The sequence below is a fragment of the Pezoporus wallicus genome, unplaced genomic scaffold, assembly GCF_028554395.1.
Source record: "Pezoporus wallicus isolate ANWC-B61680 ecotype Strahan unplaced genomic scaffold, APGP_CSIRO_Pwel_v1 scaffold_2696, whole genome shotgun sequence".
Taxonomy (NCBI): domain Eukaryota; kingdom Metazoa; phylum Chordata; class Aves; order Psittaciformes; family Psittacidae; genus Pezoporus; species Pezoporus wallicus.
The window spans coordinates 680,077-697,376 of NW_026637439.1; the positions used below are offsets into that span (position 1 = coordinate 680,077).

At 37.8% G+C, this 17,300-nt stretch overlaps 1 protein-coding gene across 5 annotated transcripts in view; it reads right to left on the minus strand.

Moving 5' to 3' along the window:
* Positions 1 to 17,300, minus strand: part of AP3B1 (adaptor related protein complex 3 subunit beta 1) — a 163,592-nt gene that overhangs the window by 93,087 nt on the left and 53,205 nt on the right. For all 5 annotated transcript variants that reach the window (XM_057405436.1, XM_057405440.1, XM_057405437.1 and 2 more), the window contains 2 exons: positions 2,797 to 2,958; positions 588 to 685 (listed from right to left, as the gene is read on the minus strand). In XM_057405436.1, coding sequence (XP_057261419.1) covers positions 588 to 685; positions 2,797 to 2,958 — 260 coding nt within the window. The remainder of the gene's footprint in view (positions 1 to 587; positions 686 to 2,796; positions 2,959 to 17,300) is intronic.

The following is a 17,300-nucleotide window of genomic DNA, read 5'->3' on the forward strand; positions in this document are numbered from 1 at the left end:
ATTAGATGTCCTGAATGTAATATAAACTTGTTCTTTAAAAACAGTCTGAGTATTAAAGAAACAAAGGGGATTCAATAGCATCAAGTGGTACTCTAAAAAAAAAAAAAAAGAAGTTTCTTAGTTTCTCTGTCCATAAGCCTTCAATATAAAGTGCAGGAAAAAAAAACCCCACATCTGAAGACTTCTTCAGTGCGTAGCAAGACAATAAGGAACGAAGGAACTCCAATGTCATTAAAATTCTACTAATTTCCAACAATAAAGAAATCAAGAAACTAAGCAAACTAGTTAGCACTGCCTCTATCTGTATGGTAACTAGGCAGCCAGGATTCTTATCAGAATGAAAGTCCTAATAAACAATAGTTAATATCAGTGATCATTCAATAACACAATACTGCATGATCCCTGGATATGATACAGAAAATGACAGAATTAATGATCATTTGGTGAGTAAAAATTAGTATTACAAGACAATTTTAAAATGAAACAAATACTGCAACAGTTACATTCTTATAACCACACCTAAGCAGTATGTACAAAAAACTCACAAAAAAGTAGACATGGCAGTGTAAAGTACGGACCAGACCTACCTATTACTACGAAGTAAACGCACCAACGACTTAGAAACAATAGCAGCTTCGGATTTTGGTGCCAAATGCCAATACAGCTGTGAAACTGCCATTACCACCTAAAAGAACATTCAGAACAGCATGTTATCTTCAAATCATAGTACATACCTATCACATTTGCTTCAGACCTGCAGAGGTTACCAATTCACTTTTCAGAAAGCAAAATGCATACCCATGTTCTTTGAAATCAACAAAGCAGTTTGGGGAAAAACATCAGAAGAAGGATTATTTCTAAAATCAGAGCTGAGTAAGTACCTTTCATTCTTCCCACTATTTGTATACAGAAGGAAGTGGAAGAAGAAAAAAGAGAAAAGTAATAGAAATTGTAAACATACAGATATCACCCCTACTAAGTCAGTATTGCTAACATCATCTGCACAAATTAATTAGGAAATACTGTTTAAAACTTCTGCAAATTTTATCCTCCTTATTAAAAGAAGAGGATATTACCCCTATTATTTAGTTTCCACTTCAAACCTTTTATTCCATTATCTTACTTCACAATTTATAATACAACAGCTGCTTTAACTGGCAACTTCTAAGCCTCAAATCCAACAGAAAGCTAAAACTGCAAGGTTGTATGCCAACATCCTGGCTAGCAAAAACCAGAAGACTGGTCTATATGTAATATAAACACCATAATTTTTTTTTCTCTTAAAGTTTTCTCATAAGGAAAAGACAAGTGATGAGCTTTATGCTAGTAAGCTATGTCACAACCTTTCCTACAATACTGTCATGGTCAACTTTCTGTTCAAAACAAAACAAATCACTGAAAGGAGACTCCAGGTAAAGCTATCATTACAAAACTTGCCTTAGTATCTTGGTACTTTCTTGGTACCATTGAAACAAAAATTATTATTAAACAATAAAAAGTCATTAAAAACATCACAAAAGAATTAACAACTGGAAGATTTTTAGCAATATACTAGAGGGATCTTTTATTACTGACAAAAATCTAAGATCAGAGAGAAAGCTATTAACTGCTGACAAATTGTGTGAATGGTACAAAAATTGGTGTAATAGCACTTCAGAGCAGCATGATTTCATTTGAGGAACTACACTAAACATCTCAGTTAACTTTAATATCGGAAAGTTAAAAGATCATAAATGTGAGAATCAATACCATATTTAACAGATATAAAGAAAGTAATTTATGGAATGTGTAAGATAGCAACTGAACCTGTTCTCAGTGCAGTTTGATGGCAAACATATCTAACATACTTGTTCTTTGCATGAGATGAGGAAATATTATATAGATGTTGAATTGTGTTTTTAGCAAAAACTGTGCTCTAACAGAATTACTGTTGTAAAACAGCACTCAATTTGTTTTCAAAGTCTTGGCAGACTATAAGTGGTTTTGAAAAGAGTTAGACATTAGTCAGAATCCAGGGGAGAAACAAAAACTTTATCTGTTCAGCCTATCAAGAACAGACTGGGAGGTGACTTAATCATGATGCAGTAATAGTTTTTGCAATGATATGAATATTCATTATCACTGGAAGTCTTTTCCTGAAGACATCTAGTCTTGTTTAACAGGACAAACTGAGGTTAGAAATGAAGTTCTGTGATCTGAGGAATGTCACAATGATTCACCATCAGCACGGCTTTCTCCAGTTTTAAAAATTTACCTGCCTCTGAAAATATGGAAATACTGCACAGCGTATCCCACTCATGATGTCATATCTATCTTGGAACCCTGCCAAAACACCAACACTAAGCTAGCTTGGACTGACAAGGAATTTAGGCATATAATTGAAAATGCGAGACTCAAGAAAAAGCACAACTTAATGAATTAATGACAAATATGATTTTCTTTGTAAATCCCTTACCACCAAAACTGGCAGTTTCTGCCTTCACAGATGCTTAGAACTTAAGGGTTAAAAGTCAGCTATTGCATAGTCATCATATGCTACAGAAGTTGGACTCAGTGTTATCACGTTTTCCCTAATGCTTTGTTTGTCCTTAATATTTGGAGTATATACCATTCAGTTCAGATGCTTTACTAAGAAGCTGCATTAATTAAAAAAAAAAGAACCACTGTACTTCTGTAAGTTACTGAAGAGTATTACCACCGCTTTTAAAGAGATGTAGATTTTACTTTTCAACCTTTTAAATTTTCTAAAGTATACTCAGCAGTGTCGTATTTTAATCAAAAAGGAATCTGTCATACAGCAGCATTTCGGCTTTGAAGCAAGGGCTTTGTATTTCGTAACAGCAGCCTGTGATCTGGGTCCATAGAATAGGTATCTTTCACTTTCTGATCCTTTTCTTTCTGTTCTTCGTCAGATTCATAGAAATTACTTTCACTATATTCTTCTACCACCTCAACAACCTAAAAAACACAAAATGACAAAAACATACACAGCATATTGAATCAACTGTTTTTATTCATTATGAAAGTAACACACAATATCACAATTTCATACAAGATTTATAACTATTTTTAAAAATAGCTACCAGCTCTTCCACCTCAGTTTGCTCAAAGCATTAAATGTACCAACACAAAAAACAGCATAAATAAGATGACCTGGTAAATGAAATATCTTCATTAATATTCTATAAACTAGATTAAGTATGTATATTGATCTCTTACAGACATAAAGCCTATGATTTGAAATCAGCATTTCTGAAAACAGTTATTTAAAAATCCCTCTTTTTTGAAAACTTAATACACACCATGTGCATTCTTCCCTCTCTTTCAATATATAAATTATCTGTGAAAATATCAAATCTCAAAAGAAGGGACAGTGTTTTTTTTCTTAAGAAATTATGCGGGAAAAAGGTTAGGTATCTTGAGAATGGTCTTCCCTGATGAAGTACAAATCCTCAAGCTGTTTAAATGTAGTTATGAATTACGAGCATAACGTCACTTAATAAATCAAGCACAAGACACTGAAAGGATTCATTAAAATCTGAGATACGAGTAAATTAGGCCTTTCTTTTACTCCAGAAGCCTACACAAAAGAATGTAAAGAAATACAAAGGAATATATTTGATTATGTAAATACAAATTAAAACAATCTCATTATTTCTGATGTGGATCAAACAAATTGATAAATAATAGATGCAGAGCATTTCATTATGCTTACATTTAATTAGCATTAAAAATCCACAAACCTTAAGAAAAATAAGATGGAAACCATACAGATTAGATCAAACCCAAATGTCAAATCCCAGCAGCTCTGCTCTGGATTATCAATAATGCGTAGACAACACTGCACAACATTTTTTAAAAAATAAGCTACTGACTTCTGCAACTTGTCATATGCAAGTTTATGTCTTTGGTCTCCCAAGTTCTTCATCTCACTTTGTCACTAGAGCACCCAACTAAAATAAAGAGCATGTGGCTAGCTGGAGTTACTCCCACTTGAACGGGCTGGCTGGTACCCAACACCAGCTGTGCCAATAGCTCTGCTATCTTTCTCTCAAGTCTCTGTACAACTATTTTAAGGAATATCCAACTCTACACAATGGTTTTAAGAGTATTATTTAAATCATATACTCAATTGCTGATTTTTTAAAAGACAATTACTTTTGAGACAAATGTATCTTTTTAATTCTGGCTGGCAGTAGCAAAGCCATCAAAGGTGAATGGAACAATAGCTAGACTTATTTAATAGGTTTTTTAGAAAACTTGCCACGGGTAAACTCAGACCTTTATTGCACGCCTTGGTCAAGACTCACATGTAGAGAAAGAGCGTATACAAGCGTCTTCAGTAGCAGCAAGTAAGGGTGGGAGGAAGAAGAACTGACTAAATCAAAGTTGTCTTTTTATTCTGTTTTTTATTACAATTTGGACACAGGAAATAAAAGTTCCCTTCACATTTCTTCTGATTTTTATGACTTGATGCCACCAGTGCTCTCAGTATTTTACAGAATCCTTACAAGCTCTTAGATTTCTTATGCAACAGCAACCAAAGTGATTTAGTTTACTACTTTGTCTATACATCTTTGCGGCAGTCACCCTTCTAAACTAAAAACTCAGGATGCTAAATCAAGAGCACCGGTAACAGAATTCCTTTCCTTGTCTACAGGTCAGGCAACTTGAAAGCAAAATTCCTGATCCCAGCGCAGTTCAACCCCGCATTGAAGAAGCTTCCTCTAACAGGAGGAGGAGAACTCAATCTTCATTGATTCAGTCTACAGTATCCCTGTCTTGACTGCTAACAGGCACACACATCAGTACTACTGAACTCAACAGAACAGAGCTGGTGATTGTATTTAACTCATTAATCACTGCTGTAAAGAAATAGCATGAGCTCTATCATTTATGACTTTTTTAAAAAAAATAATAATAATTGATGGTTAGAAACATACTTAGAGCAAACTTCCAAATAATTATAAAGTAGCTTATGCCTCTTATGAAAATATTTTTCATTTAAATCCCATTAGAGTCTTTAGATTGAAATCACTTTCTTCATACCCCCAAAGCATAAGCATTAGTATGGTCTTTCCTGTTTCATAATCATATATTTTATTGCAAATTTCCTCTTCTATCTGTTGAGTTCTGGCATGAAATAATTATATTCCAGACAAAGGATGATGATGGCACAGAGGGAAATAGGTTTAATGAACTGAAATTCATTAAAATCGGCTGAAGTCCTTAATCAGTCAGAATCTGTAGTCATAAGGGCCTACTAAGACAAAGAGAATATGTATAAGTAATACTGCAAGAATTGCACATTACCATGGAAAGGAAAGCAAAGTATATAAAGACTCAGATAATGAAAGACAAAAACCTGCAGACTTTTTGGTGTGCAAGAACTGTTGTTTCAAAGTCTATTAATCATCACAGACATGGAAAGCAGTCACCAGAAAATGGGAAATCACTCCATCATTCACAACCCCTTAAGCCTCAACTTCAACAGCTGACAATACTCACTGTCAAAAAGAGACAACTGTACATTTAGAATCATAAAATCATTTAAGCTGGAAAAGATCCTTAAGACCATCAAGTCTAACTGTTAATCTAGCGCTAGCAAGTCCACCGGTAAACCATGTCCCTAAGTGCCACATCTACAGATCTTTTAAATATCTCCACGGACAGTGACTCAACCATTTTCCTGGGCAGCCTGTTCCAATGCTTGACAGCCCTTTTGATGAAGAAATTTTTCCTAACATCCAATTAAAACCTCCCCTGCCACAACTTAAGGCCATTTCCTCTTGTCCTATCATTTATTACTCACCTCATTAGAACTTCCTTTCAGGGAGCTGTAGAAAGCAGTAAGGTCTTCCCTCAGCCTCCTTTACTCCAGGCTAAACCACCTCAATTCCCTCAGCCGTTCCTCATCAGACTTGTGCTCCAGACCCTTCACCAGATTTGTTGTTCATCTTTAGATATATTCCAGCTCCTCAATGTCTGTCTTGTAATGAGAGGCCCAGAAATGAACACAGGATTTGCGGTGCAGCCTCACCAGTGCCCATTACAGGGGGATGATCACTGCCCTGGCCCTGCTGGCCATACTATTGCTGATACAGGCCAGGATGCTGTTGGCCTTCTTGGCTGCCTGGGCACAAGCTGGATCATGTTCAGCTCTGTCAACCAGCACCCCCAGGTCCTTTTCCATGAGCAGCTTTCCAGCCACTCTTCTCCAAGCCTGGAGCGCTGCATGGGGTTGTTGTAGCCCTGTTGTGCAGGACCCGGCACTTTGCTTTGTTGAACCTCATACCACTGACCACAGCCCATCAATGAAGCCTGTCCAGATTCCTCTGAAGAGACTTCTTTCCCTTGAACAGATCAACACTCCCACCCAGGTTGGTGTGATCTGCAAACTTGCTGAGGGTGCACTTGATCCTCTCATCCAGACCACTGATAAAGACAACAGAACTTGAAGCAGTACTGAGCTCCGGGGAACACCACTTGTGACCAGCTGCCAACTGGATGCAAATCCATTCACCAGAAGTCTTTGGGCCTGGCCATACAGCCAGCTTTTTACCCAGTGAATAGTACACCTGTCCAAGCAATGAGCAGCCAATTTCTCTAGGATAATGCTGTGGGCAACGCTGTCAAGGGCTTTACTGAAGTCCAGGTAAGCAACATCGACAGCTCCTCTCTCATCCACTGAGTAGGTCATTTTCTCATAGAAGGAAACCAGGTTAGTCAAGCAGTCCTGTACATACCACATGACGGCACTCAAGATGATCTGCTCTATAATTTTCCCCAGCACCAAGATCAGACTGACAGGTCTGTAGCTCCCCAGATCCTTCTTCTGGCCCTCCCTGGATGCGTGTCGCATTTGCCAACCTCCAGTCAACTGCGACCTCCCTGCTTAGACCACCCTGCTTAGCCAGGACTTCCGATAAATGATGGAAAGTGGCTTGATGAGCACTTCTGCCAGCTCCCCCAGTACCATTAGATGGATCCCTTCTTGCCCCATAAGCTTGTATGTGTCTAAGTGGTGGAAGAAGTTGCTAAACATTTCCTCTTGGATTATGGGGGCTTCATTATGCTCCCCATCCCTGTCTTCCAGCTCAGGATGCTGCATACCAAGAAAAAATTGGTCTTCCTATTGGTCTTCCTATTGAAGACTGAGAAAAGAAGGCATTAAGTACCTCAGCCTTTTCCTTTTTATCACCATGGTTTGCTCCACATCTTTTGCCCTTCAGGACTGTCTCCCAAGAGACTCTTGTCAACCAGGCTCCTAAACAGGCCCAAGTCTGCCCTTTGGAAATCCAAGGTAGCAGTTTTTCTGACCCCCATCCTGCTTCTTCCAAGAACAGAGAACTCTGTTATTTCTTGTCACTGCACCCAAGGCAGCCTCCAATAATCACATGTCCAGTAGGGCACCTTTCCTCCTTGGCTCCCTCATCAGCTGTGTCAGCAAGGTACCTGCCACACACTCCAGGAACCTCCTGGACTGTCTGTGCTCCACTGTATTGTATGTTCAGCAGACATCTGGTAAGTTGGAGCTGCTATGAGAACAGGGGCTAGCGACTGAGAGACTCCTGCTGGCTGCTTATAGGATATTTCACCTGCTCCCTCAGTATCTCTTCTGTCTCTTCAGATTTCTTCATAGGTCTGCATTTACCCAAGTAACCAGGAATGTTTTGGTATGCGCCAAGTTACTTTAAGAATCATAGAATGGCTTGGGTTGGAAAGGAGCTTAAAGATCATCTAGTTCCACCCCCCCTGCCATCAGATGGGACACCTTCCACTAGACCACTAGCTAACTTCTGCTAGCACAGATAAGCCTTACTGCTTGATAGCACAGAGTACCAGTATTGTGTTAAGTAGTTTGGGACCTGAGCAGAAAACAGAACTCTTTAAACCAACTAAGACATAATAAATTACATCCAAAAACTCACACCACCAAGCAGAAACCTCATCTTAGAAACCTAGCTGAATTGTTCCTCTGTCCCCTGATAAACTCTGTAGTGCAAGACTGAAGCCTGTACAAAAGGAACAGACTGGGGACAACTACTAACTGTCCTCTGAAGGCAGGACAGAGCTAGTTTCAAAGTGGAAGCACCATTGAAGCCTCTTAGTATTATAACAAAGGGGGAAAGTGTTGTGCAGAGATCTTAGCAAGAGCCTCCACAATGCCAGTTGAGGGTAAGAATAACAACCTGAACAGCATGCCCCTTATACTAGGTCTACATCTTGGACTCCAACCAGGAAAGACTATGAATGGGATATAACGGATAATATTTTTACTGCCAGCACTGGACTGAATATAAGACTCTTGCCTTTGAGTGATCAAAGCCTTCCTGTTTTAACTATTAATGTTGAATCAACAGCTGCATGCTTCCACAGATCATACCTGCACACTTATTTTCCAGTCCTCAGAATTTATATTGTACCTACACTAAACTGTAAGAGATGTTTCTTCATATGTCCTTGAAGAAATGCCATATACAGGTGGGACTCAGATTTTACTTTCCTAGATTTCTAATTAAAGTTCAAGCTGATGATAACTAGTACATATTAGCAGGTCTATGAGAAAAAAACCAGTATCTTAAACCTTTTTGACAGAGGAGAGACAACATTAGAGGTCAGGGAGTAGATTCACATGTTTTCATGCTTTCTCTCGTCCTTTCAGTCACTTTAGATGCAGTTTCACAACTGATTTAAAACTAAGCATGAAATTAAAACTTTTTTGTTTTGTTCTGATTTTTTAAAAGTATGTTTTATTTTCCACTGGGATCAGTAAAATGATCCAGCTCACTCTGCAGCCATAGGATAACTAGACCTGCTGAATTTTCAAAACAGCAGGTGGTACAGGAAGAACAGAACAGAGGCATTCCCCTTCAGCAGCACTCTTTAGCTAAACTGCATTAAGTACACTCAGCAGTCTGCAGTAGTATGAGATTTAATTGTGCAGTTAATAGCTTTTCTAAATTGCAAAATCACTAAAAAGTTCAGAACCCTGGGAGAATGAAGTGATTAAAAACTGTGACCACTAGCATTCCAGGCTAAGAATTGCAAATGGTCCTTCTGCAATTTATTCAATCCAGAAGAGAAGTGAGTATTTTAATGTGAAAGAACATACGTAATTTCCTTTTACGTTATACCAGACACACAGTTTAGGGAAGTCTTCATAAAGTATTAACAGCTTAAATGAAGAAACTGCTGGGTAACAAGTTCCATTATCCTGTTTTTAAAGTTACTAAGTATATGAGCTAACATTTAACTGAGATCTTGTTTGAAATTACACTTAATATGGCATTAAAATTGGGAATATGCCTTCGCTTTAGGGTAAAGCACATTATGTGAATGCTACAATTACCTCTACAAACTCTGACTAAAGTAAAATTTCACTGAAATCCAAAGTATGAACACATACTATTTGCTGACTCTTATCATCCTTAACTCCATCATCTATTCAAAAGTGATTCAAGTATTTGTATTCCTAGGTTAACCATAACATTTGAAAGCTCAGTTTTGCTCCTCAGATCCATAAAAGAAAATAGCTTTTTTTTAAGTCCTGTGGCAAAACCTTTGGCAGATAAAATTTTTGCTATCTTCCACAGCCCTTTCTCCTATTTCTATGAACTGTTCTCAAAAGAGTTTTGGATAAGTAAAGCTTTGAAGATAAAAAGAGTTTTGAGACTATTCATTAGTCAGTGAATCTGACTGCAATACCAAAACCACCTTAGCCAACCAAGATCAGCAGTCCACTTGCTGCATCATGAACAGCATCCTTGGAAAAGAGAAATGGTAGAAAATATATAGAACATTTTCCTACTTCAAGGTTTAATGATGTATCTAAGGTAAGTCTAAAATTTTCATGTTGTGTGTGAAGATGCATACCTACATCCATCAACGTGCTTCACAGGTGGGTTTCAGAACACTAGAATAGACATATCTTTGGTCTATCAGAGCAAACCAAAAGTTATCCTCAAGACTGCTCAAAATGCCAAGGAGATGAGCTGTGACAAGCTTCTGACAGATGAGCAGAGCTCAACCAATCACATGTTAATAACCACACGCTGGCAGAAGCATCCACCCTTTGCACAATAGAAAGTCCTTGAGTAAAATACAAGTATAGGTAAAGCTTGTCATGAAGAACTGCTAGTGGTCTAGAAAAAAAAGGCACACTCTCACATGGTAAAAATATTTGAGGGATGAAAAGTGTAACCAACATAATCTGCAGCCTGACTTAAGAATGGCCTTAGAAAGCACAAAACCAAAAGATCTTCAAGTATGAACAAAATGATAGTAAGTTCTAACTCTTGTCTTATTAAGCCAAAAGGAGTCGAAGAGTCAAAAAATAAAGGGACAAGATCATCCACTCAGTAAATAATGGCTTCAAAGTGTACTCAACTCTTTCTCAGGTAGGTTGCTGTTATAACCACCTGTGTAATAATGACTTGCGCTACTGAATGGACTAATGGGACCTAGTAATAATCTGATGAGATGCACTGATGGGCATGGGAATTATTATGGGATTATTTCAAGTACCTAATTATCTAATGCTATTTTATACTCCCTCAAATATCAGAAATGTCTGCCTGGGTCTGGCAGATCCTGACAGATGGAGCCTAGAAGAGATTTGTGACAAATGAAGACTAGGCAGGGTATCTTGTGGCATTTAGAACAACACTATACTCTCAAATAAATTAAATCCCAGTTTCTCTAAAGGTTAAGAGCTTCAGATACTTCCCCTTCTGTAGCACAAAATTAATAACGGAAATCATCAAACTCTTCCTATTAAAAAAAAAGTTATTGAAATCTTTTATAGTTACATTGAAAGAAAACAAGTTTCCAGCACTTTACAAACTTCTGCTGATGCTCTTGTTTACTGATGCATTCTAAAGGAATGGGCTGGAGATTACAAAACAGGTGAGAAACATCCAGATGGCAGTACCAGGATGCACGTTACAGAAATAGTTACAAACTGTAGCTACTCCTGAATGGACAGAAAGCAGGAGGTGACTTTGTCACCAGGCCAGAACAGCATGCTCTGTGTGACCTCAGACAAGTTGCATTCACAGCCCTCAGGAACAAAGTTAAAAATGAATGAGAATTTTAGAAACTCATTTTCTCCATTCTACTATATATAGAACATAAAAAGATTCTGGTAATGAAGTAGAAGTCTGGGATATGACCTGTATTCTACCAGGAAAGAATTTTTAAATTTCCTGAAGAAATATGCAGCCATAGGACCAGAAGGCATATGTCCACTACTCCCTTCTAAATTACATCAAAATAGATTGAAAACTTTCGGTCCAAAAGTCAGCAAAAATACTGAAAAAAATGCAATGATTAGGTAAGTGGCATATAAAAAACAACATATAGCTAATATTATTAAAATATTTACACAAAATTATCCACTACCAAACACCACATTCTATTACTCCACCAGAAACCAGACCTATTGCTCCTGCACAAACCAGAAAGTACATACACATTTTCAGTTAAGTGAATCACAATGGAATTAAGAACCAATAAAGATCGCAAGATCATCATGATATTGATATTACTCTGACACGTTTGAATGTTATAATTTTTACTTCAATTATAACCAGTCTATTCATTACCATTGGGACACACAGATCAGAAAGAAAACCTGAGCTATTGGCTGGATTTGGAGAACTATGCAGATCTGCAGCCAGTGAAACAGATTTGTACTCCTACAGTGCACTCCTCATTTTTCAGATTACATCTCTACTGAAATGAGTCTGCTGGAATTATGCTGGAAATATAATAAATTAATACAGTTATATAAAAGATACTATGTAATTCCAATAAATTAAAATGGAAAACGGTACTTTAGTTTCAAGTTTTAGATAAAAGCTACCATGTTCTGGTGACATGAGATTCCTTGCACACAACTGCATTCATGGTTTTTTAAATTTTATGTATCTAAAGAGATAAACATGCTTTCAGCTAACAGAAAATGAAGTGGGTATTAGTGGGAAAGGTAGTTGCGACAAACTTAAGAAATATTTAGGTCACACTGAAATACATTTTCCTATTCTAACCATCAGTCTTTAACCATTCACATGATGTTGAAAACCAATCTGTTTTTCAAATGCAAACATCTGCCAGGAAGTGATCCAACCTGAAAAAGGGTTCACAGTGTGAATGCCATTGAAATTTCTCACCAGACTTCAATCGCCAACAGTCTCAACCATTTATTAATACAAAAAAGCCAAGAGACAAGAGAAACAGGCAGGCTGAGAATCCATGATCTAAAAATGCAGCAAACAAAGGGAACAGGAAGTTTTCAAAGAAAACTCCTTCCTTTTTTTCCTCCCTTCACTGTGTTCATCCAAGCAGACACTCCCTTCTGTTTTCAGGGAATTGGCCAAAACCAAGGCAAGTTTTTTCACTTTTTTAAACAGGTGAAATTCACTCAGAAATAATTGTTTTCCCACATATTTCATCTAAATGGGACACAGAAGTTCTGAGGTGTTCTTGAGTTCAATTAAGCCCTGCGCAAAGAAAGCTTTGAATTTTCTTTTATCACTAGGTTTTTTCAAACGTTTAACAACTTTCAAAGGGAAGGGAGGAGTACAATTTCTAGAGTTATATTTCGTAAAGACTCAAGATTGGGTCAATGGTATCATGGTCTAAAGATCAGCTGCACAGTTCCATGACTCAAATCATTTTGGAGTTTAGTATCCTTCAAACCCAGGTGATCTTATGACAATTATGCATCACCTGTAAGAAAAGGGCTGCATCAGCATGTGACAATTTAAATCTTACTTCTTGTAGCTTTGAACTATTAAGTGAGATTATGAACAGTATCTATTCTTAACCTTTAAAACCCTACCTTTAGTCTAAGCTCAGTTCCAACAAACAAAAAAGCTACTGCACAAGATCCTCCAGTATCTTCTTGATACTCTTTGCAGTTTACTGACTATGATACTGCAACATATCTGTAAACAGCTCTCCTAGGGCAACTCTCAGACATTACTTTGTAAAGCAATTAGTCTTCCAAGTCAGCTTACCTTGTGGTATCAATATCTTCTGGAGTTGTATGTTCAGCACTCAGTAAAACATTTTCACATTTCTTTAGAAGAGCTAAATTTTACTGTGGCTAAGGAGCCTCCAATAAAATTCTGGTAGTTTGGAGAGATTTTACACAGAATTCAGAAAAGCCTTCTACATAAAAAGTTTCCAATTTGTAAATATAGCAAGCTTGATGCCTAAGCTGCACAAAGGTACTAAGACACACACACATTAAGGCATTTTCAGTCACAACACTGTTCTTAGTTTAACTTTCAGCATATATAAGAGTTAGATGATAAAAAATCAATTAATCATGCTTCATTTGCAGTATATTACATCTTTTCCTCTTCTATACATATTCTAAAATTATATCCTTGCATATTCTCATTTATAAAACTCTCTATAATCCCCATGGAGATGTATATGTTTATTTCACTCTTGACAAAAAAAAACAAACAACTTTCCATATAGTATGAATATGTAAACTCATTTAACTACGTGAAAGTCTCTTCAAAAACTCTTCAATCCAGCCTTACAGTGACTTCAAAAACTCACCCAATAGGTTCTGAATGCAAATTCAAAAATGTAATGAATTAAAAGACTTAGTGAAAAATAAAAAAAAAAAAAACCTCAAAAAAATTATAATAAATAAATTAAAAAAAAAACACAACTATTCTAAGCCTGAGCTTATAACAGTTTTATACTACAGGTCTGAGACAACAGAATCACAGAGGTGGAAGTATGCGTTTGAGGACCACTGAACATTAAATTTTTTCCAATATATCACAATTACAGGAACATCTGTGCTAAGTAACTTCATACCAAACTAATGTGAAAACTCAAGAAGTGTTCAAAAGCGCATTCTCATTTCTATAAGAAGCAGCAACTAAGTCCAGGAATGCTGTCTAAAAATAGGGGCTAAGACTTAAATATGCTGCAGTAATTAACATCTTTCTGCAACATCCCAATTCCCTATTATTGTTGTAACAGTCTCATGATATTTGCAGCTAGAACTAAAACAATCAATTATGATTTTTAGATCACTTGCATTTATTCAAAGACGTTCGATTCTACTCAAAATGGAAGTGAGGCATAAAAGCTTTCTCTTACCACAAAAAACACTCATTTCAATAGCGTGTGGAAAAGGTGTGATAATGAGATTGCAAAGTTAGAGATTTAAAAAGCAACAGAAAAATGTTTAGAGCATAAGAAGAAAGGAAGGACAGAAAACACAAGGAAAAACAAGAAGAGATAAAATAAATATTGCAAAAATAAAATAGAGAAGGAGCAAAGGTGAAGGGATAAATTAAAGGGAGAAGACACCATCTGCTTCTGGCTAAAAGCTCCCCATCCTCCAGACCACAGGACTAAATCCTTCTTCCTCCATACCTTGTTTATAATACATGATAGATATTGACTACGATTTCTAGAGAATACAGTATCCTTAACCATTATAAAAAGCCCCAAAACTGCTCAAACATTTAATCTAACTTCTGAATACAAGCTCCAATTCTCACGTGAACAACTTGTGATATTCCGCTGGTAAAAGCCATGATGGAAAAGCTCATGTTGCTACCATTCAAGTTTAAGTTACCCCCAGTCTTCTTGTCTGGCATTTTTCCAGCCATAAACTGGGACAAACCTGTGGATGCTCTGTCAGAGAGATGGACAATCCAAGATAATCTGCAATTCTTTATAGTTACTCTTTCCCATGGTCCTTTATAGATATGCCACAGCCAATCAAGAATACTACCTGGTATTACAAGTGTACAGCCTGAGACTCAGGATTCTAAAGCTGAGTCTGACCTCACTGAGGTCTTTCTCAAATAGAGGAAAATTAAGCAAAGGTTTACTTTTGCGAAGAAGAAGCTAAGGGAAGCCTATTTTGCAGCTCTCAGTTACCCACAGAAAATTCTGGTATAGCAGTGAAAAAGCCACATAAGTTACTAGACAGAATAATACCCCACAGATAGATGCCCAAAATAGAATTTATGAATATTTTGGCATCCAGGAAGGACACTATTTCAAGACAGCATTCATTTCATACTGTTCAAATAATTTTCTGTGATTAAAAATCACAGAAATAGCAAAACTTAAAGCTAGAAACTTTGCTATATCATGGCCTGATGGGGCGCTGGTACATCTGATATTTAAATTAAGAATTATTAGCATTAGACAGTTGACACTTAGATTTCCATGAAAATATTGCAGTGCTTCCCCTCCAATTAATTTTCATATCTTTAATGATCTAGACAGAGATAAAAACAATTTTATCAGCTTATTTGCAACAGATGGCTAGAATGCCTCTTATTCTCTACATAAGTAATAGAAACCCCTCATCCTGAGTCAAGAACGTGAGACAACAACATTGGTTGGAGTCCATAGAAACTTTGCCAGTGAAATTTATGGAAAAAGTAGTGGTTGCTTTCTTGAGTTGATACAGATGTCCTAGAGAACTTGCCTACACAGATTCTACCCATTGCTGCTATTCTACTGCAAGCCTGTCATGGAACTAAAGGAAATCACAGCAATGCACTCTGCTGCAAAGATAAATGACATTTTTATCTAGCGACTGTAATTCTCTTTTACCAGCAGTGTTTGGCAGCCACAAAGCAAACCAGATCAGGAAATTCATTCAGCCTGAAATTTAACCCTCCCTGTCCTTTCCGTTATCTTCTGTTGATTCAATTCCTTTACCCAGATTGCCTTAGAAACACTACCGCTAACACAAGAGAAGGGAGGGAGAAGATGGAGCTTACCTCCACAGAAAGACTATAATACTCCATTTCAGTGACAAAAGAATATGATCATGAAAATAGCCCCAGAGTATATCCATAATGCTTGGAAAGTTTTGCTTAGAATTTTAAGTAATCAGCTTTCCACAATCAACTAGAAGCCATTTTGTTGTTATGAATCTATGCCCTAAGTTATATTCATTAAGCAGCATACCTGGTAAACAAATAAAACTGGTATTACAGTAAGGCAGCTAGCCAGTCAATTTTATGCCCTTAATACTTCATGAAGTATCTTCAAATAAGTGACTTAGCATTAAACACTGACCCCTCCTCCTGTATATCTGAAAAAACCTGGTCAGAGAGTATTGCACTCTGACAAAAAGGGAAACTGTAACTGAATCCAGAATCCTCCAATTCAGGCTGAGGATTCTGACAGGTATACTAAGAATGGAAGAAAGCAGTATAACACTTCACTGTATAGTAGTTTTCTTAAATTTAACCACTTGTTCTTATCAGCTAAATCAGGCTCAAGTAAGTCTACTGATCAGTGGGTTTCACAACCGCATTGGAAGAGGGCAGCTTAATGGAAACTGAAAATGAGGTGACTGCTTTTGATCTCTAGGGAAGAAAATTCTCTGGCCTCAAATCTTTTAGGGCAGGGGAAAAAATATATATATAAAAAAATAAAATTAGCAAAACTATCATCTGGTAGAACCACACAGCACAAATATCTACAATGAAACTTCAGTAAGCTCTACAATGTCCTAATACAGAACATATCTTGATTAATTTTATCCTGAAAGAGTCTTATTAATCAATACTCCTTACGTGTGTTTGGCTATGTCTCCTTACTCATCTTCTTACTGCAGGAGAGCATAACAGAACTTCTAATTGCTGGGGTGAGTAGCTTGAGACGCCTGCAACACCGGAGCGGAGTGGGGCGAGATCAGCGTCCAGGAGCCTCACCTCAGAGTGACAAGAGCCACCGAGGAGGGAGCTTCAAGTCCTGGGAGGACTTGCCCATGAGCCGGCAGCTCAGCTCACGCGAGGAGCTGACTCACCGGGGGCAGGGCTAGGAGGAGCGGCACCAGCTGTGAGTGGTTAAAAACCTGCCCAGGGAGCGCGGGGAACAGAACGGGTCGAGGCAGTTTTCGCGGGCAGGCGAGCGGCCTGACCGCCTGATCAAGAGGGCTCGCCTGGAGCGCAGGAGGAGGAAGGACTGCTTGCTTGTGCAGAGAGACGTAGACGGACCGATCGACCAGATAGATCATGGTCACAACACGATCAAAAGCTGTAGTGAGGAATAATGTGGGTACCCAGACTGAGCCTTCCTGCAGACATGTGACCGTGCAGGTCTCTGGCTGCAGTGACTGCCTGAGCCCAGCACTTGTACTGGAGAGAGCCAGTGACACTGCTTGTGTGCGGTGTGAGCGAATAAATGATCTGCTCAGGCAGGTGGCTGAACTGAGGGAGGACGTAGAAAGGTTGAGAGCCATCAGAGAATGTGAAAGTGAAATAGATTGGTGGAGCCACACCCTAAGG